Source organism: Cuculus canorus, chromosome 15 (assembly GCF_017976375.1).
Source record: "Cuculus canorus isolate bCucCan1 chromosome 15, bCucCan1.pri, whole genome shotgun sequence".
NCBI classification, from domain to species: Eukaryota; Metazoa; Chordata; class Aves; order Cuculiformes; family Cuculidae; genus Cuculus; species Cuculus canorus.
Window position 1 is genome coordinate 10671697 of NC_071415.1, and position 23372 is coordinate 10695068.

General features: G+C 53.8%; 1 protein-coding gene and 1 long non-coding RNA gene across 4 annotated transcripts in view; one reads left to right on the forward strand and one right to left on the reverse strand.

Annotated features, from left to right (window-relative positions):
* LOC104062507 (potassium inwardly rectifying channel subfamily J member 12) overlaps nt 1-22820 on the forward strand; it is a 29429-nt gene extending 6609 nt beyond the window's left edge. Inside the window, exons 1-2 of one of the 3 annotated variants that reach the window (XM_054080644.1) lie at nt 13170-13353; nt 21010-22820. In XM_054080644.1, coding sequence (XP_053936619.1) covers nt 21168-22457 — 1290 coding nt within the window. In that variant the 5' untranslated portion in view covers nt 13170-13353; nt 21010-21167 and the 3' untranslated portion in view covers nt 22458-22820. Of the gene's footprint in view, nt 1-13169; nt 13354-13380; nt 14001-21009 lie in introns of those variants that run through there. The other 2 variants (XM_054080643.1, XM_054080642.1) reach the window with 2 other exon arrangements.
* LOC128853720 (uncharacterized) lies at nt 7980-15423 on the reverse strand. Its single transcript, XR_008452430.1, has 3 exons — nt 14464-15423; nt 13122-13199; nt 7980-12834 (listed from the first exon to the last, which is right to left on the reverse strand). It is a non-coding gene; the product is annotated as an uncharacterized LOC128853720 (long non-coding RNA).
* Nucleotides 22821-23372: the final 552 nt, after the last annotated feature.

Consider the following 23372-nt stretch of genomic DNA (forward strand, 5'->3'; position numbering starts at 1 on the left):
GGGCTGAGAACACCCTCCAACTCATTACACGCGGGGCCAGCTAATCTGCATCTGACAGCGAGTCATCCTTCCTACCGCGCTGAGGACTGTAATGACAACGTACTTAAAGGGGCTGATGAATTAAGTGCGTCTTATAAATGCATCAGATATTAAAATTCCTGTATAATTACAGTGCAATGGATTATGTGTGGCACTGAAGGGGAAGCAAAGCAAAGGAATTACAGTTGGAAAGCCAGGGAAGCGTAATTACACACAGCTCTGCTCTAATGGTGGTGTAAAGCAAGGGGCTGGTTTGGAGCTGCAGTGGGAGCAATGCGGAGCAGCACCAAGGGCTTGTCCAGGCTGCCGCAAGGGTTAAGGGAAGCCAGAGGGACCAGAAGGGCTACATGGATGGGACAGAGGCTTTCTCCCTTTTCCCATTCCTTCTCTTCTCTTCTCTTCTCTTCTCTTCTCTTCTCTTCTCTTCTCTTCTCTTCTCTTCTCTTCTCTTCTCTTCTCTTCTCTTCTCTTCTCTTCTCTTCTCTTCTCTTCTCTTCTCTCTCCAGCTCACTCTTCCCAGGTCCCAGGTGGCTGTAGGTGTGTGAGCTCCAGGCAGAAGTTGCTATGTCACTCTACACTCAAAGTGACACACAAAGTGTCACCAAACAGGTCACCCACATCCTTGCTCCTCCATATTTTCCAGTGTTGGTGACACAGCCAGGTCTCCCTGGCGCTTTCAGCCCCCTCCCCACCCTGGTGATGGAGTTGCCACCCGCAAGTGGCCTTGGGGTAAGAATGTCCCCAGCACGATTTGTCTGTGGTTCTATTGGAGCAAAGGCTTTTCTCTAATGAGCTGGTGAAGGTTTTCCCGTTAATTATATGGAGCAGTGCCATCATCAAACAATTAAGTAGTGTTGACCTAGGCTCTAATAAGGGTGTGGAGAAAGCAGGGCGTGGGATGCCATGTGATGGCACGTGTGTGGACATGGAGTAAGGATGCATTGAGGCACCCACACATGGCCACCAGCTGGAACCCTGTGAGAACCATTGACCTGTCCCACCACCAACCGTGGTGCTGCTGCCTCCTTCTCCTCTTCCTCCCCAAAAGGGTCAAGAGTCCCACGGGACCACTGGCCCCATCAGGTCCGTGGCCACAACCCACCCTTGGTGGGGAGAGTGGGCTGCATGATGCCTGACTACACTTTTGCATTGGTGTTTGTTCACTAATTAACAAAATCTGGCAATCTGCGCCGTTCTCCCAGTCATTAATTATTATTAATTATTTGTTATGCAAATAAAGTTGAAGAGTACAGCACTGTAAGCAACACAAACAAAAGCAGTCCTGGCTCCAGGCAGTTTATGTAACAGCGAGTTAGTGGGCATCGCAGGCGTCGCTGGGGCTGTACAGCGTCCACGCTCTGTCCCCCGCGCAGGGGCCACCGCACAGAGGCATCTCCTGGGACCCGGGGAGGCATTGATGGTGTCAATGGCAACGGGCACTGCAGGGCTGGTGCTGGAGGGACTGCAGGGACACAAGACTGAGGGTGTAATGGGGAAAATCGTGCTTTTTAGGGTCCTGGGGGATGAGAGCGATGAGGAGACTCAAGGGTTGAGGAGGGAGAACATGTCAGTGACTGGTGGCCAAGGTGGATGTTGCTGGCAGAGGCAGAAAGGGCAGTCACTGAGTGGGTTTTGAGAGTGCTGAGGGGGTCCTGCCCAGCCGCTTTCCCTGTGATCTGTTCCTGATGGTGGTATCTGAGAGAAGCTGAGGTGTTTCACCAGATGATGCCATTTCAATAAGTGCAGTTCCCTGTCTCCATCCTCCCAGCTGGAGGGTGGATGTGGCCAGGACCTGGCCGTGCATCCCCTCTGTCCTGCTGCCTGGCTATTGAAAGCCCTGAGGTGTTATTCCGGTGCTCGCCACCCTCCCTTTCCCCTCTGCCTGGGCTCTCTGCTCCATCCAGGACTCCTTTCTCTTCATGCGCCTCTGAGCTCACCATCGACCCCATATGCAGCCACCCGCCACATCCCTGTGTGCTGGAGCAATAATCCTGGTAGCACCACGCTGCAGGGACACAGCCTGGCAGTGATGGGGCTCCCACCCAACCCCTACCTGAGCACTTGGAAAGGGAACAGAGAAAAGATGGAAACTAAAGAGAGGAAAGAATTAATAAGGATCCTGCCTCGACCACAATGGCTTTGTTTCAGGAGAGCTGATACCACACACTTGCTAATGCCGTTCCTCAGAGGCTTTTGGAAAGCAGTGGGGTTTTGGCGATGCTCAGGTGCATTTTTGGTGTGCTGTGGGTGACAGTGTGTGTTAGAGCTGTGCTTGGTTCCTGCCTAGCTGGTAACGTCCCCCGTCATCGGGCTGCTGTCCCTCGCTGGGCTCTGCAGCGCTAGACAGTTGTCATAAAGCAATGACCTGGCAGAAAGGAGATTTGGGGTGAGAAATGTGTTCTCACAAAACGATAACTTTCCTGAGGGGCGCTGCTGTGGGGCTGTGCCCTGGAATGCCGGGCTGCCTCTGATTACAGAGTCATCCTATAGTGGTTGCATAGGGCACTCTGGACACGCTGAGCACAAGGCAACCCGTATGCTGGTGACAATCCTCTGCCGCATACCCAGCTCCATGCGGGTTGCCCGCGTGTCCCTCCCCAGCCCTGGTGTTATTTGCCTTTGGCACTTACTATTTCCCCCTGTTATCACCCCATAAGCATTGTTCAGAGAAACCATGTATTCCCTCCACCCCAGGGTCCTTGCCCTTTAGGGGAACATTTCTTTGCGGGGCATTCAAAGTAGAGATGGGAAAGGAGTGGAGCTTTGCACAAGCTGCGGCTGATGTCCCAGCAAAACTCTCACATTATTCCTTTGCCTGATGTCTGTGGGGACCTCAGCCTCTTTTCATCCTTCTCTGCTGCAGGAATGAGCTCTGTTTGCTGCCAGGGTTATCTCCATCCTCCAGCTTGCTGCACGCTTTGCTAGTTCACCATCCCTCCGAGGGCCGGGGCTCGACCCTGGCTGGGCAGCACGTGCCTCCATCAAGGAGGACGATGTCTTTATTTTTCTACCACCGATGATGGATTTGGAGATAAAATCCAGAGAAATACTGGGGATTTGTGGAGGTTCCCCGCCTGCTGCTGCAGCTGCCTGGGCACTCGTGTGTGCTCGCTGCCCCATCCCGAGCCCAAGCCCGGGCCAGTGGCCGCGGGGAAGGCTGGAACCAGATGCCTGTTTCTAATAAAGCTCGGCTCCTGCCGTGAGCTCCTCACTCGCTCCAGATGATAACGGCAGGGATGCCGCTGCCGGACGGACCTTGTGGTAGACACAAAAAGTGGCTGAACGTGAAAGGACCAGCCTCTAGCTCTGCATCTGTGCACCAGCCTTGATTTGCTGAAATAAGGATGCTCTAAGGAACCAAAAAAATCTCTTGCCTGAGACCTGTCCCCGTGTTGGGGGCTGTGGGGGCTGCCAGGGGCCGCAGGCGGAGGGCCGGAGCGCTGCGTGAAACGCAGCAGGAAGGAAGCACTCTGCGAGGACACAGCCAGCACTGCGTGCACGTCCTTACATATGTGCTATTTTCAGCTTGATGGAGAGCAGGCCAAGTTCTCCAACAGATTGAGTTTGGAGCTGAAATCCTCTTCTCCGCCTCCCTCTTGCCCAGCACCCACTGCCTGCAGGCACGGGCAGTCCGAGTGCTCCCAGGGCATCTCGCTCTGCCCCATTTGGTCCGTATTCCCACCAGGGAGCTGCACGCATGCTGAGCACGTGCTCCCAGCACTGTTGCTGCCCAAACTCACCCTTGTAGCAAGGCCACAGGATCTGACCCTGACTCTAGCTTCTCCCCTTCCCACTCCACGCTGGTCCAGGCATCAGCATCAACATCCTCCCAAATCTATCCCCTTTCCAGCAGGGACTTGCAGCATCTCCTGCCTTTGGCTTCGTGCACTTGTGCACACTCCCACTTGCTCTCTCCTTGCTTTTTACCTGAGCAAAAAATATCCATCCTTCATTCTCTCCCAAATCCCCCCTCCTGTCACCTCCCCTTTCTCCCACCACTGTGACCCTCGCAGAAGTGCAGCTGCTTTTGCAGCCATGTCTTTGCCCTGCTTGGAATGCAGGAAAGAAACTCATGTGCAACTTAGTGTCTCGGCACCCTATAATAATTTTGTCAGCTGAAAAGCACTTTTGTCAAACCCCCACAGGCAAGCCAGGAGCGGATGGATTGGGGAGAGGCACTGACACCACTCTCCTCTTTCCCCCCACTGCTTTTTTCACCCTGGGTTTAACTTTACAGGTATGATGAGCGTTGGGTTTGTCTCTTCTTCCCCTCTCTGGGTGCTTTGGAGACTGTCCGGAGTGAATGAAAGGAATAAGGAAAACATCATGGGACGGTAGCGTGGCTGGGTAAAATGAATTGCCGGTGGCTGGGTTTGTTCAACAAAGTGCAATTACACAACAGGAGGAGAAAGCCATTCAGCTGGAGAGGGGTTTCCAGCAGGGACTAATGGAACCTCAGGCTCAGTCACCTGGGATGGCCCCGAAAGCAGTCCCAACCCCTTTTGGGTGCTGAGGGCAATAATTGGCTCCTTCTGTCCCACGCATGGGTTGCTCTGGGGGGTCTTTGCAGTGAAGATTAATGTCATTGGTTTGCTCCATCATGAAAGTAAACAAACCTGGCAGCAGTGGCAGTCCTGCCCAAACCTGGGAGCAGGTCCTTTCCCCAGGGCCAGGCTGAAGATCCCTGAATGGGATGTAGTTGTGGCTGACGGCAGCTCCAGCTCCAGGAGGTGGTCTGGTCCTTCCCTCAGCCCCTTCATCATCCCCAATGAGTGTCTAGGGTCACAGCAGTGGGTGACACCAGTCCTTGTCCTACTGGAAAAGGGTTGAGGGTATCTCATAGAGCAGGGAGTTCATATGGCCTCAAGGACAGACTCTGCTTTACTCCAGTGTGATGTTCCCAGGGTCAGGTGGACGGGATAGTGGGAACCAAACTCTTACTCCACGTGTAGGGACTTCTGATTTAAGTACCCCTGCACTGCAAGCTGGGACCATGGCTCTCCCTTTCTTGCTTTTTTTTCGGCTGGCACTTGCCCGAGCGTTGGGCGAGCTGCCTTTGCCACCCTGCGTCATGCGAGCACCACAAGGCGTTTGCGCGGAGCTGATCCGTTCTCCCTAACCTTTCTGCTAATGAGGAGGCGAATGCCTGGGATGGCTGCGGTCCTGGAAGGTCAGAGCGGTCACAGCCCGGTGGCCCTGCAGCTCTGCCTGTGGTCCCATTCTCCTCGTGTCTTTCCTGTGTCCTTAGTGATGTTTCGGGGTGCAAAGAGGGACTGCGGTGCTCTGTGGGAATCCTATTGTGCAAGCTGGTACTGTTGGCTGGAAAAATGATGAGCCATAAAGCAAAGCACTCTTTGAGCCTTGCCTAACGAACAGGCAGTCATTAACTCTGTACGAAGTGTTCACTGGTCTCGAACAGAGAAAAACACTCAATACCCCACTTGCAAATGCTGCTCATCTAATTAGGATACTGGGAAAGACTCATCCATCCTTACGTGTCCAGTGTGTCCTCATCTGTGCACGTGAAATTCAGGCCATCAAACACTTGCAGCCACCGTCGCAGCAAGGCGCTCCCGTCCGGAGACAGGTCTTTAAATCATCCCCGAGCACTGGGAAAATTGCAGACAGCTTGAGAGTGGAAAATGAAAAGGCGAAACATTGTTCTTGGAGCTTTTACCCTGAATTATTTGCTCAGCAGCTTTAATAATAAGTTACACGCGAGGAAAATTGAAGTGGCTCAGGTAATTTTCTAGGGAAAACTAATCCAGTGGATGCTGCGGAGCAGCTCCCGGTTCCTGGCTCCTCCTTTGGGGATGGGACCAATGTCCTCTGGGAATATGGGCTGGGACAAGAGGGGAAAAAAATAAATCCTCTTTTATGTATTGCAATTCAGTATCCGGATGCGGGAGATGGGATTGAAGCTTTTCATTCATTTTTCTGGAGGCGGTGGGGAAAGCAGTGGTGGGGATGATCCTGCTCTGTCTCCTTTCTGCTGGCTCCATCACTTCCGTGGGCTAATACCTGGCAGGCATCAGCAGAGCAAACTCCGGGCTGCTTTTCCTGCCTCATTCTAGGCTAGTTTGACTAAATCTAGCTTGTTTAGGATGAATCACTCCGGCACTGCTGGTTGTGACCTGCTGGCCACTGTTCTTGCTGAGCTTCTGCAATTCCCCTTTTATTGAAGAAAATGAGAAGTTGCTTTTTCTGCCTTTTCTTCCAGGATCACAGATTGCAAATAGTGATTGCTTTAAACACAGGCGATTTCACAGCTTGCTGGTGCCTTCAGGGATGGGATCGCTGGGTGTTCAGTGCTGGTGACACCAGGAGCCAGCCCAGTCCTGCGTTGGCATGGTCCAATGGGCACCGTAATTTAACTCTCCTTAATTTAACTCTTCTTAATTTAACTCTCTCATTTATCACCTTTATCTTTTTTAATGAAGCAAAGCTGATAAGGTCTTGCCGTGGACTATGCATTGCATATTGCACACCCTGCCCAGGGTTCTGAGTCAGTTTGCCTGGCTGCCTGGAGAAAGGCAATGACCAGGCTGGATCCTGCTCCGTTGAGCTGGGATGGATCCCATTTTCCCTGTGCCTGACTCTATGAGGTCACATGGAGCATGAGGAGCTGTTTGCACTCAGCATCCATGGCCAAACCCACCTCCTTGGACTTATTGCTTTCTATTCTTTGCTGCTTTTTGTCCTGTTTCTTTTCCACGGGGATATTTATAGCAGGGCCAACCCTGCTCCCCATCCTCCTCTCTTTCCTACCTCCCCAGGTGCTGCCTGGAGGAGGCAGGTAGCTTGTTCCCAGCGAAAGATGCTGTCAGGTCCTTGCCCAAGGTCACAGGTATAAAACTTCCCGCAGGAACAATTTGCTGCAGAAATTATGCTGAACCAGCCAAATTGGGCTGTTTCAGGGCAGCAACTGGGAGTGCATTAAAATGATCTCTCCAGCTTGATCCTGTTGCTTGTGCAACCCAAAAATGTTTTGTGAGGAAAATCTAAACAGGCAATTCTTCACCGACTGGACTGGGACCCAGCTTTGGTGATTTTTGCAGCAAAGGATCACTTTTTCCCCCAGCTCCTTCCCTATGAGAATCCCATAGGAGCCTCAAGGAGTTTGTGGATGCCAAGCCACATCCCCTGAGACCATGGAGGGGCTGGGAGCACAGCGCAGGAAGGTCTCCAGGAGCCCAGAGCGTGGCTCCACATCTGCCTGACTGTTGGTAGAACCCAGCAACCTTTCCTCCAAATGGAAAATGTTCTTTTAGGAGAGGAAAAAAAAAAACCTAAAAAAACAACACACAACAAAAAAAAAAGTCAGTAGCTGTGATACCATCTGTGTCTGCAGCATTACACAGCGAGGACAAGCCGCCCGAGCAGCCTGCTGTGCGCAGAGTCTCCTGAGCACCTACGATGGGTAGCTGAAAGAGGTGGTACCAGCCATCCTCCTCCCTTCCTCCCCCTCAGAGAGGAATGTCCTGTTTCTTTGGGGAACAACTTATCTCTTTGGCATCTCTCTCTTTGGAAGCTTTGATTTCTTTTCCAACTGCAGTTCTCCCATCTCAACAGCATGTCTTGGATATTTTTTTCTCCCTGTGGTCCCCCTCCCGTCGGTCCCAGGGGAAAGGCTGGTGGGAAACCTCTCCGGCAGCCCTGGCCTGAAGAGATGGAAGGCTGAAGGCAGTGGGTTGTCAGTTCATTTGTTTTCCTCGATGGGGCTTTAAAAAACGATGGGCTGATAGAATTCTCAGGGGGGCAATTTCCCTGGCAGCATCCAAGTTGTGTCACCTCTCTGCTTGGCTCTGTGACGACAGTGTTGATTTGAATTCTTCCAACTTAAGACTGATTTAAAAGATGGTGAAGTTGGGGGGTGGCGTGTGGGAGTAGAGCACTGAGCGCTATTCTTTTTCGGTTGTCATATGCCTCCATAAAGACTTCTGCCTTAAGGATTTGCATAGATCTGTGGTCCAGATTGCACTACAAAACCCACCGGTGGTCTGCAAAGCTATGGCAGTGGCTTCTGCGCTGGCTCTTGAATCAGATAAAGATGGGAAGTTCAGGTGTGTTTGCAAGTTTTTGTGGTACAGCCGTTCCTCCTTGGTTTGGGGGCTTTTTTGGGCCCTGTCTCTGCTCCTGACTCACATCATTCCCCCTCCTCTGCAGTCCCATCCCCTGGGAGACGCCTGGCCGCATCCCATCCTCTCCTATCCTTCACCCGCACATGCTGCTTTGTGGAGCACTCCCAGCCTCGTGCTGAAGACCACTCTAAATCAATGGAAAGGTGGTGAGATCAGGGAAAAACACCCGTTTTCACCGTTTTTGTGAAAAATAGGTGTTTGGGTAGTGACTTCATGGGGTGGGAGGCTGGGTGGTGAACCCTTCTCCCACCAGCACAACCACAGGAGGTGAAGGGGAGGGCGGTTGTGCGAATGTCCCAGCCACGTGGAAAGCTTAATGCGTTGGTTGTACTTGCTGAGGACGCACACATCTGTAGGAAAGCACGCTCCATTCCTCACACCGCTCCCAGAAGGGCTTGTTTGTTTAATTTTATCTCACAGAGAAAATTATAAAAGGAAAAAAAAAACATAAAACCCAAACCAACCACGCTGTGATTTCGCTCAGCTGCAGCGCAAACCCACCCCGGTGGAGCCCGGGGAGCACCAGGGACTGAAACCCATGCCTGAGCCCAGGTATTTCCATAGGGAAAAGGGGCAGCGAAGGGGCTGTGTGGCAGCTTGAACCCCGGAGCTGTGCTGGGACCCCACCGCCTGCCTGTGTGGGGCTGGGCAGGATGGAACCAGCCGGGGGGAATCACCAGATCTGGAGAAATACCGACATTGCCCTTGTCACTCTGCTTCTCCCCACTTCCACTCCATGCTGATGGAAACCCCGTTGCCTAGAGCAGCTCCCTCCATAAAGGAGGGATATGTTTACCATCTGGGAGGCTGCAGGAGGCTGAGGGTCTTTCTGGGGACCCCGGCACGGCAGCCTGGCTTGCCGAGCAAGGCAGCGGTTTGAGGCAAAACATCGAGATCTTCGGGATGGTTGATGCTTTGTGAGCTGCCATTGAAACCCTGCCATGGTCATGACTGGTAAGGGGTGATGTGGCTGGAAAACGTGGGAGTGCTTGTGCTCTGGTTTCAGCTCGTTTTCTTCACCGTCATTAGTTTAAATTTCCAAGGGAGCCTGGGCTTGGCATCAGACACTGACATCCTTTAATTTAGCAAATGTAAAAGTGGGAAATTGTCCAGCTGTAGCGATTAGAAATGTCCTGCTCCGTTCCCCAGCCGCGGTGTCGGGCGCTGGCCGGGCTGTCTCCCCATGCTGTCAGCCACCCCGCTCCTCCCTGCAAGCGTGACTGTGGCTGAGACCTCCCACACTCGTCACACGGGTGTGACAGCCTGTCATCACCGTCCCTGCCCGCTGCTCAGCGCTGCCGCGAGCTACCAATGATCCTGGCTGGCAAAGAGCAACAAGGGGGGGCTGGATGCAGGAGGGGAGCTTGCTGGAGGGAGGGATGGAGCTGTGCCCCTGGTGACACCCCTGCAGCACCCACTGAAATCCCATCCCCAGCAATAACACCCCTTTGCCCTGACAAGGGCCTTCTCCACCTCCGGGTTTGCGTATAACAGCGTGTGTCTCCCCTAAGCTGCTTAATGAGGGTTAAGAGGCTAACGGGCTTATTACCAGCAATTATTTCCACAGCCCTGCAGGTGTCCCTGAAAAAGTCAGTGCCCCACACCTGCCCGGGAACATCCTGCTGGTATCACTGCCAGCCTGGGGTGCCATGAGCTAGTCGGTGCTCAGCCCGCTGCCCGAGTCACATCGGTGTCCGTTTTCAGGGTCCTTTTACACTGCTACATTGATCCAAGCTGTGGGTCTGGTGGGATAATGTGTGGGGGTTGTGGCATCCCTATGGACACCCCATCTCCAGCCCTGGTCCCTCTTGCTCTGCCTCCGGAGCGGCTCTGCAATATCCCTGGGCGGTCTCCTGGAGACGGCCACGGCGGGTTGCCACAGCGACAGAGCCTTTGCTCAGCATCCCTCCAACTCTGCCACCTTGGTCAAAGTTGAGCGAGAGAGAAATATCCCAGGGAGGGGATACCGTTCTCTCCAGGCAGCAAGCGCATGGCTAGGGAAACTGAGGCACAGCTGGTGGAGTTGAAGGCAGCTGTGAGGTGATGGAGGAGGTTTTGGAAGCGGCCTTTGGGTGCAATGGCACAAAAAGTGGTGGAAATGAGGCTGGTGGGGGACAGGGGGTACTTGAGGGGTGTTGCCTGCTTTGTGGGTGCAGGTGGTGGTGCACATGAGTCCTCCCAGCAGCAGTGTTTGAGTCACCATGGCAATGTCAGCAGCGCTCGGGCTGTCATCTGCTTTGACATCCAGCGCGTGCCAGGATGGGTTGGAGGGGTGTGCGCACCCCGAGGGGTTTGGCCACCCAGAGCCCAGCCGAAAACCTGGGCTTCCCACACAGTGGGGGGACCAATTGTGATACCACCAGGGTCCCCAGGGATGGGGTGCCGGGTGCCTGGTGATGGCACGGGCTGGTGCCTGGCTCTGGGGACCCCTCGCAGTTAGGGAGAGGAGGGTGAAGCCCTTTCGGGGGACACTGGCAGCAGTGGCTTCCTGCCAGTCCCACCATGGAGCGCTTGCCTCGCTGCAAGCCTATAATTACAGATGATGTCCGTGGAGGGCGAGGAGAGGTTACGTAACTTTGGCGTTTGGAAAATTCTTTCTGCTCCCTTATCGGCTTTATAAATACCTCGAACTCAGGCCAGGCCACGCTGGGGGGAAGGTGATGACAGGGGCTGCAGCCAGTCCCCACACTTGGGCCCATCCAGCTGCTCTGCCTCAGTTTCCCCTTTTCTTTGAGTGAAAGCATCCCCGCTGCATCCTACTTCTGCGGTAAGGGGAGGGCTCCTTGCTGCTGGCAAGAGCACTGGTGGGATCAGCAAGTGTTTTTTACCTCCAGCGGAAAAAGAGAGTGATTTTTCTTCCTCCTTTGGGAAAGGCTTGAAGGTGCTTTTTGGGTCATGGCCGTTGTTAAGTGACGAGTGCAAAGAATTGAGGTTCTGCCCGTGTCCACTGACTGCTTTCCCCTGTAATCTGGTGTCTCATCCCCCAGGTTCTAATCCTTCTGGCTGGTCCTTCATGTCCTAAAAACCTCTGTGTTGGGATTTGGTGATGGGTGTTTACCCTGTTCCCTCCACTCCTCACAGCACCATCCCAACCCTCCTGACCCCCCTGCCATCGGCACGGCTGAGCCAGGGTACAGCGGGACTCTGGCGAGTCCCAGGCGTCGCTGATGCCCGCTGTGGGAGGGTGCAGGGGGGGCTGGAGCAGGTCCCCCCCACTCACGTGCGCTTACGTTTATGCCACTTGCAAAGTTATCTCCCTGTGGGGATGTTGGAGGGCGGCCGGGGCCGTGTCGATAGGAGCGTGCACAGCGCGCACAGCCAAGGGCGACCGGGGCAGCGTTGTGTAACTCTCCATGTGGCTCTTCACCGAAGGCATGTCACCATGTCCCACCCTCCCCAAAGTCACCAGACCTGACCACCTCTCCAGCCACAGGCACCTTTGCTCTATGCCTGCCTGATGCCACCGCGGCCACCTGGCCATGCCGGGATGCTGCGCGGTGCCCGGCTTTACATCTCCAAGGGATGATGGCGAGCAGGACAAGGACCATGGATGTTAGGTTGGCTGTTGTGGCTGGCAGCAATGTGCCACCACCTTTGCCCTCCAAAATCTTCCTTTGATGGTATTTTGGTTTTCTTGCTGGAGAAACAGTGCCCTGCTCCTTGTCAGGCTGCGTGCGCGAGCGTAGCAGTGCCTGGGCTTGCCAACATCGGGCTTTGCGCTCACCTTGTTTATTGCAGGGTTGCCCAGGAACACATGTAGGTGTTGGCTTTTAGGGCTGGCTAAAAAAAAAAGTTGTTCCTGGCTTCTACTTTATTGCTTTTGTGATCCAGCAGTGCATCCCTGAGCGAGCCACCCATCAGTGGAGGAGGGAACACAGCTGGGTGAGCGCTGAACCTTGTTGGTTTAAAACCAACCCTTTAAATGCCCGGGTCTTTGCCCACAGGGTCTGCAGCTGATGGGCCCTTTAATGAAGCAATACACAACAGCATCCAGTGCTGGGGCACAGAAATAATGAGGAGGGAGTTATTTTAGGGACTTCCACATCTGCCCGGTGGGTACCTTCATGGCCACCCCTGTTTGAGTCGGGCTTCCCAAGGATGCTCACTCCAGGTAGAGATTTGACTTCTTGCTGCTGGGACCCAGCTGAGAGGGTGCCCAGGGCTCGTACCCACGGGCAGGGAATGAGGGAGGATTAATTGAGCTGCTGATCCTTGATGGCGGGAGGGGATGGGGCGCAGCGAGTCCCCCCCGCCCCAGACATTACACAACACTTGTGCTAAATCTTTGCTGCAGCAGATAAAGACGGTCCCCAAAATACCCCGCCCTGCCTTTGCGTCCCTTGCAGCTACTTGGGTTTGGGATCATATCTGCAATATGGGGGTGTCCAGTTCCCCTGTGAAACTGGGTCAGGGTGCAAAAGGCAGATAACAAGGGCCAGAATCCCAGTATTCTCCGGGAAGGAGGTCTCCCACCATGCTCAGCTCGAGGAATGAGACCATTCAAAGGGAGCCCTTGCAGGATTTAAAAGACACAGAAACTCTTGAACTGGTACGCACAGAGCAATGAGGTGGAAGAAAACTGGTAGCAACAAAGCAGTGCGAAGTGTCTCGAGGATGTCAGACCGCATCACACCTGGGCCAGGGGGATCACCACCTGCAATAGAAAAGGAGGGGGATTTTTCTTCCTCCCCTAGGAAATGCTTGAAGGTGGGATCATGACTGTCATTAAATGGCAAGACAACCAAGATCTTGTCTTGAACCAACAACTGCCTGGCCCTGGTGTCTGATCCCCTAGGTTTGAAAGTGTCACATCCTTCTGGCTGGTTCTTCACACTCCAAAAAGTCCTTAAAATTCTGTTTGAGCTACTTCTATCCCAGTCCCCTGAGACCAACAAAGCTACTGGTCTTCTTACCACTCTCGCTCGTGATTTCGCCCCCTACCCCTTAGAAATACCACTGAAGGTGGATGTCCCCCTCGCTGGTGGTGGTTCCCCACAGCTGCAGCCGAGGTGCCAGCGCCTGTACATGTAGGGAAGAAGAGAGGCTGTAATCTGAGCTCTCGAGCAATTAGCCAGGACAGCAGCATGCTGCCCAGCAAAGTCCCTGCCGCCCGCCCGTTCGCTCAGCTGCCGGCATCGGGCTCAGCACCTGCGGCTCTTGCTGCCATCGCAGGGTAAGTAGAGCCAGGAAGGTGGCTCTGCCCGAGCATGGCGTGTCCTTCCTCCCCATTTCCTTCCTCCTTGGGTTAGAAGTCAAGTTTAGAGCTCTGTTGACACCTTAACCCATGGTGATGCCAAAGGGCACTGGAAATGCAGTTCACTTCTGGGGTGGAAATAGCAACTTTGTGCCAGAAAAGCCGTGGAGACAGGAAAATTTCCTGGGATAGCGGGACACGCGCTGTATGTCTCACCAAGAGTTGAGCAATTGCTAATGCTTGGATGGAGCAGGAATAATTTTGGGTTCAAAGCCCAAAAATAAGTGGAGGATGCTGAAGAATAGTTGATGGCTCAGCCTTCCTTGCATCCCATCTCCGCGTTGTGGAAGGGATTTGTACATCCTGAGATGGCTCAATGCTCACCCCGCTCCTCTCTGTGCCATTCCCAACTGAAACACCACTGCGGAGACAGCAACGCCAAGCAGTGTCTAAGCATTTGGCGTCACTCTCCCCGCCGCTCACTGCTCCATCGGCTGGCAGCCCCATCGTTCCCAACCTGCCGCACATCGCTCCTTCAGGATAAACATTCCCTGGGCGCGGGCTCTGCCCACACGCGCGATTTCGCTTAAGCAGGAGACACGGCTTCTGGAGGGAGTTTGCACTGGGTGAGAGCGGAGCTCTGTGGGAAAACCCACCTTGGGGGTGATGCGATTTGGGAAAGGGATATCACTGGTGGGAGCTGGGCAAGCAAGAGATGCAGAAGTAGTCCTGCCATGGGCAAGCTGTGGCTGAATGTGGTCCGGGTCACCTTCTGCCTTTATCCGTACGGTGTAGGCAGCAATTGCTCTGTGAGAGGGGTCTTAAAATAATTCATGCCTGTGATGCCGCAGGGATGCTGCCGAGCAGTGCCCTGGTGCTACCAGTAGCATGGGAGCCCCTCGGCACTGCAGCCCTTCCACTCATCACCGTTTGATTGGTGATAAAGTCCACTCGAAGACATTTGCTCTTTCAGTCCCATTTTCCATTTCTTCCCACAGTGCTTTTTAGCAGCCGAGTGATCCCCTTGGGCTGGGGCAGGGTTGCTGCCTTCCCCCTGAGCTTCTTGGCATGAGCTGGATGGGAACCTACCATCAATGATGGGAACCGGAGTCCCTGCAGATGGCCCAGCAATGGCACAACCAGGGCACAGGGCAGGCAGGAGCGCGGCTGGCTGATTTCAGCTCTGCCGTCATCTCCTTGCAGCCCCATCACTAGCATTTGTCCCCTAGGAGGGTTTGGGGCTGTGGCTGGAGCCCAGCTCATATCCAGATTTGGGATCACGCGGGAGGCACCAGGGCCATGTGATGGCGAAGAGTGCAGGGGCAGGCGCAGGGACATCCGAAGGTCACTCATCCGAAAACACCCTCTGACCCAGGCGGTCCAGGAATGGGGCTTTTTGGGAAGGAGGTACCCACTGCAGCCCAGGCGGGGAAGGGGACTTACTTGGCAACTTGCACAACGCCGCAGCACCTCGGGCACAGGTGATATTTCAATTCAAAACTCCAGGCACCTCCCAGCCATGAGTCCCACACAGGAAAGGCTCATCTTCACCTTCCAAACATCCCACTGACTCAGCTCCCTTTCTCCACCCAACACCTCCATCGCCTGTGTCCCAGCCCCGCTGGCCCTAGGAGTCTCCCAGGATCCTCCGGTCACCATAGAAGGTTTTGAGTTGAAAGGAATCTTAAAGATCAAGGGGTAGGATGTAGGGAGAGGGGCTACAGAACCTGAATTCCTGGGGCTGCAGGGGTGTTGGTAGCAGATCTCTGATGTCCTGAGGGACAAATCCTGTGGGATGCAGGGTGCTGGGCATCAGCAGGCTGGGAAAGCTCCCCTCCCCCTTGCTAAATCCCTTCCTCAGCGCAGGACAGTAGGTTAGGGGACTCGACCAGAGGTTGGATTTAAGGAGATTACAACTTCTCCCCCGGGATAATCTAGAAATTCAATTAAAACTCTCTGTCTCTCGCCTGGGCTGCAGCAGGGCCACTGGGCACCCCATGCCCCGCAGCCATGGACGGGGAGTGCTGGGGAGACCCCCCCGGGCACACGCCAGGTAAGGGCTGACCCCCTCCTCCCCGGTGCCCAAAGCCCCCCCTGCCTGGGGGTATTAATCCTGCTGGGGTATTAACACCCATCCTCTGAGCTGCGGGGGGGCTGCAGGGGAGGGGAAGGGGCTTGGGGGTACCCTGAAGATAGGGGTGTTGCAGGGGGAGGGCAGTCTGGCTGCATCCCCTGGGATTTTGGGGCATCCTTCGGCAGCCTCCAGTGTGGATTGCCCCTCTCAAGGCCTTCGTGCCCCTCATCCCCATCCCCATCCCCAGCCGTGTCCCACTGTCTGGCTGTACGGATGCGAGCAGACAGACAAACAGCCAGCTTTTTCTAGGCAGGTGAGACGGGATTTCAGGACGCAGCGGGTGGCAGGGCTGGCTGCGGCTGTGGGGACCGTCACTGCTGTGGCATTTCCTGACCAGCAGCCCATGCAGGGGGGGCAGTGGGATGGATGTACGGCTCTGGGGTTCTGCCACCCCAGCTACGGGTATGGGAGCGGGGCTGGGTACCACTGCTGCCGGGGCTGGAATGTGCACAGAGGCAGTCAGACAGGGATCCTTGATCCCCTCCATTATGCCATGCAGCCTCTGAAGGGATATTTTCCAGGATCTCCACTGATCCAGGACACTTTCAGCAGGACTTTTGGGGTGCTGAAGCACAAGCCACCTGGCCCCAGTGAAGCCGAGTGCTGCACGTGGCTCCGTTTCTCCTCCCATGCCTGCGGTGGCATCCGCACGTGGCTCAGTGGGATGTAGATGAGCCAGCACCTCTCCAGGCATCCAGTTGCCTCCAGTTTCCTTGCCAAGGGCCTTCCTTGTCCCTCATGCCTCAGTTTCCCTCCTGTACACACCAGTGAGGCTTGCAGAGAGCGATTGCTTGGCTGCTTGCTGGCATTAGAGGGGTGCATGGGGGTCCAGTGGAGCAGTGCTTCGCCATGGCTCTTTTCTACCTGCGTCTCTGCCAAAACAAGAGCAGTTTTTTCCCATTAGGAATGCACTGTGTTGGGAGCTTCCTCCCTGGTAGTGGAGGGAGAGCAGGATTTCATTTATCCGCTGGATTTGTCAGGGCCTGCCCTGCCCTGTCTCGGCCCTTAATTTATCAGAAGTGCCCAAAAGACAGGGTGTCAGAGGAGGGAATTATTCAGGCAGCAGCACTGCGCCAGCACAGAGGGGATGCTCTTGGCCGGGACCCGGCTGCAGGGTCCCTGCTTTGCATCCCACCTGGAGGAGCCCCCAGCTCTGCCGCACCCCCATGTTCTGGGTCACTCTTTCGGGATGGGGTTTGGACACCCTCGGCTGTGAGGGCACAGAGCTCCCTCCTCTCCGCTGACATTGCTGTCGGCTGCTGGGGCATGAAGGGCATCGCTGCGGGAGATAGCAGTGTTATCTCTCAGCGCAGGGCAGGCAGCAGCACTCAGTGTGACCTCCTTGCACCATCCCCTCCTGGATGGTCACCTCTCCTACCAGGGTACCCGCAGGTCCCAGCTTGGCTCCCTCAAGTGCCCCCCTGGGTTGATCCCATCAAATCACAGTGCAGTTCCTTACACGCCTCTGTAAGGTGGGAGAAAATCCACACTGGGAAGTTGCAGGGGAAAGAGAACAGCTCGGTCACTGCATCCCTCACCCCAAAATGCATCCCTTCAGGAGGTACAGGGAAAGGTGTGATGATATATAAGATCGACATAGTCAGCTGGTTTGAACTAATGACCTCCCCGGCACTCGCCTCATTTTCCCGGCGTGCTGCCTGTTCAGAATATTGTTGTAACATTTAGCTCTCTTTTTTAAAAAGAAAGAAAGAAATAATATGAGCTGTGCAAGTTGGCAGATTGCTGGAGATTCTTGGATTCTCTGTGGGAAACCGCTCTGTGGTGGGAGTTTGGTTGCTTCGGTTTAGTGGCAGGAGCTGTTGCCTCTGGTGTCAGCTCGTTAGGTGGGGTAGTCCACGGCATCGCTGCGTTCAGAGCCTGCCGGGAGCTGGGGGCCGTTCCTTCCCGCTATTAATATTACAGGTCTGTTTTATTTCCTACATGTTAACACTATTAGTGCTGCAGAAGACGTGTGGTGTGAGCAGCAGGGGATGGTCCCGGTCCTGCCCGACAGCCAGGATGGGTTTGTCTGCACCAAAGCTGGGGATTAAGGGGCAGTGGTTATTAAGGGAAGTTTTGAGTTTGCTCTCAGGCAGTAAAATTGTGATGGTCAGGGGTGCGAAACTCCTGGGAAGGAGGCAAGGAGGGGGATGTAACCTCCTGGAATAGCTCCACCAGTGCTCTGGGACAGCTCTGGTTGTGGGGAGATGCCAGGGTGATGCTGGAGGATGGCACTGGTGGCCCAAGGAGATGCAGGGTGACCACAGGGCAGCGGTGCCTGTGGCAGAGCCCATCCAGCCACAGGTTTCTAAACATTCGCATGAGCGCTCTCTCAGCCAGAACCTCCTGCAGCGGCAGCGTGAGGCTCCAGCCTTAAAAATCAAAACCAAACCAAGAAATTCAGCTTTCAGTGAACTCGAGAAAGCGTATTTTTCAAACAAAAATGTGCTAAATAAAGTACGAGCCGCAGGCGGCCGCCTGCTCCGACAGATCCACTTTGCTCGCCTTTATTTAGCTGCCGTCTCCCCACGCTGCCACTGCCAGCCCAGGGCTGGAGGGGTTGTCCCCCCCAAGAGCTTTGGTGTTCCAAGGAGTTGCAGTGCTGGTGAATGTGGGGTCCCCTGTGGGACACAAGCTGTGTCATGAAGGAATGTCAGCCTCTCAGGTCTGTGGTGCACCGCTTTGCAGCAGAGTTTCCCCAACATCCAGGTGCTTGGGCAGGGAGAAACCCTCCGTGACATGGGAGGAGAAGGAGGAAAGGGAAAGAAGGGAGGGGAGAAAAAAATAAGGGAGAAAGAGAAGAGAGAAAGAGTAGAAGAAAGTGCAAGAGAGGAGGAGAAGAAGAAGGAGGAGGAGAAGAAGAAGAAGAAGAAAAAGAAGAAGAAGAAAAAGAAGAAGAGAAAAAGAAAAAGAAAAAGAAAAAGAAAAAGAAAAAGAAAAAGAAAAAGAAAAAGAAAAAGAAAAAGAAAAAGAAAAAGAAAAAGAAAAAGAAGGAAGGAAGGAAGGAAGGAAGGAAGGAAGGAAGGAAGGAAGGAAGGAAGGAAGGAAGGAAGGAAGGAAGGAAAGAAGGAAGGAAGGAAGGAAGAAATAGAGAAGAAGGAAAGAGGAAAGAGATGGAGAGCAGGAAGGAAGGAGAGAGAAAGGAAGAAACAGAGAAAGCAAGAAAGGACGGAAGGAAAGAGGGAAGGGGGAAAGAAGAAGGTGGAGGGAAGCAGTGGTGGTGACTGGGGAGCCCGAGGGTCCCCGGGAGCGTCAGCCTGGGTGAGGGCAGCGCTGCTGCCTCCGCAGTCACCCGGGCACAGCTCCCCTCCCAGCACAGTTAATCCAGACCCCAGCTAATCCTCTTGCAGGTCACTGGGAGCTCATTGCATTTTGTTCACTTCTCAAATGCATCTAGAATTAATTAAAAAAAAAACCCAACAGCAAATTCATCCTGTGGCCAAAGCGTTCGGCATATTCCCTTGGGGCGAGACGAAGGGGTGATGTCGAAGCAGCCTTTTTTGTCTCCAAAAGTTCAACAGTCATTAAAAAATAGAGGCGAGAAAGCCTTCAAAAATCTAGCCAGTGTGGTCAGGAGGAAGCCTTGGGGTGGGAGACCGGGCTGGAGTTTGGCAGTGTGAGACTGCAGCCAGCCTGGTGTGTCAGCTCTGCGAGGCCACTTTGGTCCCATTTGACTTCCAGTGATTGGAGGTTGTAAATATTCACCGTTAATATCAGCTGTTCGTGCTTGTTTTCTCTGTGGCTGTAGGGAAGGAGAGGATCTCGTGACGACTGCCCCAGCCGGGTGCGTGCGACCGCTTGGTTTGCCAACGCACTGACAAATATCTGTGGTGCAGGGAAAATCAGCTTTGGGGATAAAAAAAAAATGGTTATGCCTGAATTACAGCAGGTGGAAATGCTGTTGTTTGGTGTATAGGACGGTGGCACACGTGGATCTGTGTCCAGAACTTGGAGGTTTGGGCAGGTTGTGAGTGCTCCTGCTTGCGGTGCTGGGCTTCTGCAGGGATTCCCAAGTCCCAGGCTGGATTTGAGGAGAATTTCAGCAAAAGGCCAGGGTAGAAGTAAAATCTGGGATATCGTTGCTAGCTGGGCTGACGCAGCCCCAGGCAGGCTGTGCCTGGCAGTGCTCCCTGGCACTGGGCTGGCCCTGGCCACCATGTAATGGAAAGGGTGTGCTTGTCCCACTGTGTCCCCAGGGACTCGAGCTGATTGCAGGAATCGACCCCATCGATCAGGCCGGCAGATCCGACACAGCACGTACAGCCCGGCGGTTCTGCCTGTGCCTCTAGGCATGAGCTGGGCTCCTCTGTGCTAGGGAGACAGGGTATGGCGGGGGCTCTGTACCTGCTCCCCTCCCATGCCGCTGTTCCAAGCGGGTCTCATTGCCAGCAGGATGGTTTCATCACCAGCGACACGTCCCATATCACTAGATGAAAGGATGGGCTGCAGCAAGGGATGGTTTGGAGAATGTTCCTGCAGTGCGATCTCTTTTGGGCATTTGGGATGTGCCATGTGGCTTTTTCACAAGCCTGTCTGCTTCCTGATGCAGCTCCATGTGCCTTTGCAGAGGGGCTGGGGGGGTTCTGGCTGCCTGGCAGGGTTCCACTGGGTTCTCCCACCGTGGGCTCACCTGCACAGGACGGCCCACTCAACTTGGGCTGCCTCTCCCATGTCCATGCTACATCTCTTCCAGGCAAAGCTGAGCATAGGTTTCTGACCCTGCAGCTGAGCCCTCCAGAAGAGATCAAAACAACTCCCTGTTCCCCAGTGACAGTTGTCCCTTCATAAGTCTTGGCCAGCAAAACCCATCTGTGACCGTAGATAGCAACATGTCCCAAAGGATGCGTTGGGAATATTGCTCCTCAGGACATCTGCCCTCAGCAAGTGCCTTCCTGGGGCCTTCTCCAACTGGCTGCACGTTGGTCTTGTCCTCTCCCAACCCTGGGCTGGGGGACAGAGGTTAAATCCACATCTCCCTGTGGTTTCTCTAGACCCCAGAAGAGCTGGTGGTTGGGAGGTGGGGTGAGAGCTGCTGAAATGTGCTGGGCAGTGGTCCATCTGGCACAGGCAATGTGAACTGATGGAGCCGCTTTCAGGCATACCTTTATTAATATCTCCGTGCTAAGGAGAGCAGCTTGGCCTCTCTGCTTTCCTCTTCAGCAGCCTGACCCTGCTCCAACAGCATTGCTCATGAGAAAAGCGAAGGGGAGAGACTCCAGTGCTACTCAAAGTTTTTCATCCACTGGTGTCTTTGAGCGTCCCACAAATGCCACAACTCCCCAACAACATTTCCTCACTCGCTTTGTAGAATGAAAGAACAAACTCTAAGACCTTCGTCCTTCCTTATGTGTAGTTTTTAGGAACTGCCTAGCCCTAGGAGGAATTTGGAGAGGTCCTCGTTCAACGTGCAGCCACCCACCCCATCAGACCCATGGCCAAACACCCCCTTGGATTCCTTTGCCGTGAGAGGTAATGGCTGTGTCTTTGTTTTCTCCTTGCAGAGCCTCTTACAAGATCCACGTGGTGACGTGGCAGCCAAGACGTAGAAGCTCGGGACTTCTCTTCCACTGCAACAGAATTTGGGGGGTGGGCAGGGGTGGGCCAGGGGGACGCTGGGAGTCACAAGACCCCTCACCTTCACTGTGGGCTTGGCTCAGGGATGACTGCAGGCAGAGTCAACCCTTACAGCATCGTGTCCTCTGAGGAAGACGGGCTGAGGTTGACCACCATGCCAGGTATCAACGGCTTTGGCAATGGGAAAATCCACACCAGGAGAAAATGCAGGAACAGGTTTGTAAAGAAGAATGGTCAGTGCAACGTGGAGTTCACCAACATGGATGACAAGCCACAGAGGTACATTGCAGACATGTTCACCACGTGCGTTGACATCCGCTGGAGGTATATGCTCTTGCTCTTTTCCCTGGCATTTCTGGTGTCCTGGTTATTGTTTGGGCTGATTTTCTGGCTAATTGCACTCATTCACGGAGATCTAGAAAACCCAGGTGGAGACGATACCTTCAAGCCTTGCGTTCTGCAGGTCAATGGCTTTGTGGCTGCTTTTCTGTTCTCCATAGAGACCCAAACGACTATTGGTTATGGCTTCCGCTGTGTAACAGAGGAGTGCCCACTTGCTGTCTTCATGGTGGTGGTTCAGTCCATTGTGGGGTGTATAATTGACTCTTTCATGATTGGTGCAATAATGGCAAAGATGGCGAGGCCCAAAAAACGGGCTCAGACGTTACTTTTCAGCCATAACGCAGTAGTGGCAATGAGAGATGGAAAACTCTGCCTGATGTGGAGAGTTGGGAACCTCCGGAAAAGCCACATAGTAGAAGCCCACGTAAGAGCTCAGCTAATTAAGCCCAGGATCACAGAAGAAGGGGAGTACATACCACTCGACCAAATAGACATTGATGTGGGGTTTGATAAAGGCTTGGACCGTATCTTCTTGGTGTCCCCAATCACAATTCTCCATGAGATCAACGAAGACAGCCCCTTGTTTGGGATCAGCCGCCAAGACTTGGAGACAGATGACTTTGAGATTGTGGTCATCCTGGAAGGCATGGTAGAAGCCACTGCTATGACTACGCAAGCTCGGAGCTCCTACTTGGCCAGTGAAATCCTCTGGGGCCACCGCTTCGAGCCTGTCTTGTTTGAGGAGAAAAACCAGTACAAAGTAGACTATTCCCACTTCCACAAAACCTACGAGGTCCCGTCCACCCCCCGTTGCAGCGCCAAAGACTTGGTGGAGAACAAATTCTTGCTGCCCAGCACCAACTCCTTCTGCTATGAGAACGAGCTGGCCTTCATGAGCCGTGACGAGGAAGAAGAAGATGACGACAGCCGGGGTTTGGAGGACCTGAGCCCAGACAACAGGCACGAGTTTGATAGGCTTCAAGCCACAATAGCTCTGGATCAGCGGTCGTACAGGAGGGAGTCGGAAATATGACTCTTGGTCCTTCCATTGACTTTTCCGAGGGTATTTTTTTTCCTCCTCTAATCTCTTCCCCTACCACCCGCTCAAATTATGCAGAACAATGCAAGTGCCATAGGAATGCTTGAGAAATTAGTATCGTTCATAGTTTTCAGTTTCATCGCAATAACCACTGAGCGGTCTGCAGGAGGGGATGGCGGCAGGCCCACAGCGTCCCCCGCGCCCGGTGCCCACCGTGGGGCCGACGGCTCAAGGGGGACAGACGGATGGATGGATGGATGGATGGGTGGAGAGAGGAGTGTCCGTGGGGTGTGGGCAGGCGCTCGCCCCACACGGCCCTGCAGGGCTTTGCTCTCCCTGCGGGGAAAATGCCAGCGTTTTCTTGGAGCCAAGCACTGCGAGATCCAAAAAAAGAGGAAATATCAGGAAACAAATCTTTCTCTCTTTTTTTTTTTTCCTTTTATTTTTTAACTGAGCAGCAACAACAAAAAAATCGCTCCTTCCGGCAGGTGGTCTGATTCAGTTGCACAAGAACAACACTTGAAATAACATGCAACATTAACGTACTTCTTTTTAATTTGGGGAAAAAAAGTGGGGGAGGGAGGTGAGAGGGTTTTTAATTTTTTCACCGTACCGTTTGGGAGACTGTTTACCAAAATAATAACAATAATAATAACAATAATAATATTAAATCTGAAAGAAGTGATTCAGTATTTTGTAAAAATGAACAAGGGAATGAATGAGCCACTGGGGTCCTTTGAGGAGGTGACTCGCTCGGTAGATGCAAGGCTAGAAGTCAAGACTGCATCTGATTTTGAGGTGGTTTTTATTTCCACTGGCACAGCTTGGTAGGCAGAAAACAGCTGTAAGTGGCTGGAGGTCCGTGGCAGAGGAAGCGAGCAGTGTAATTACTGGCAAAGTAGCTAATAA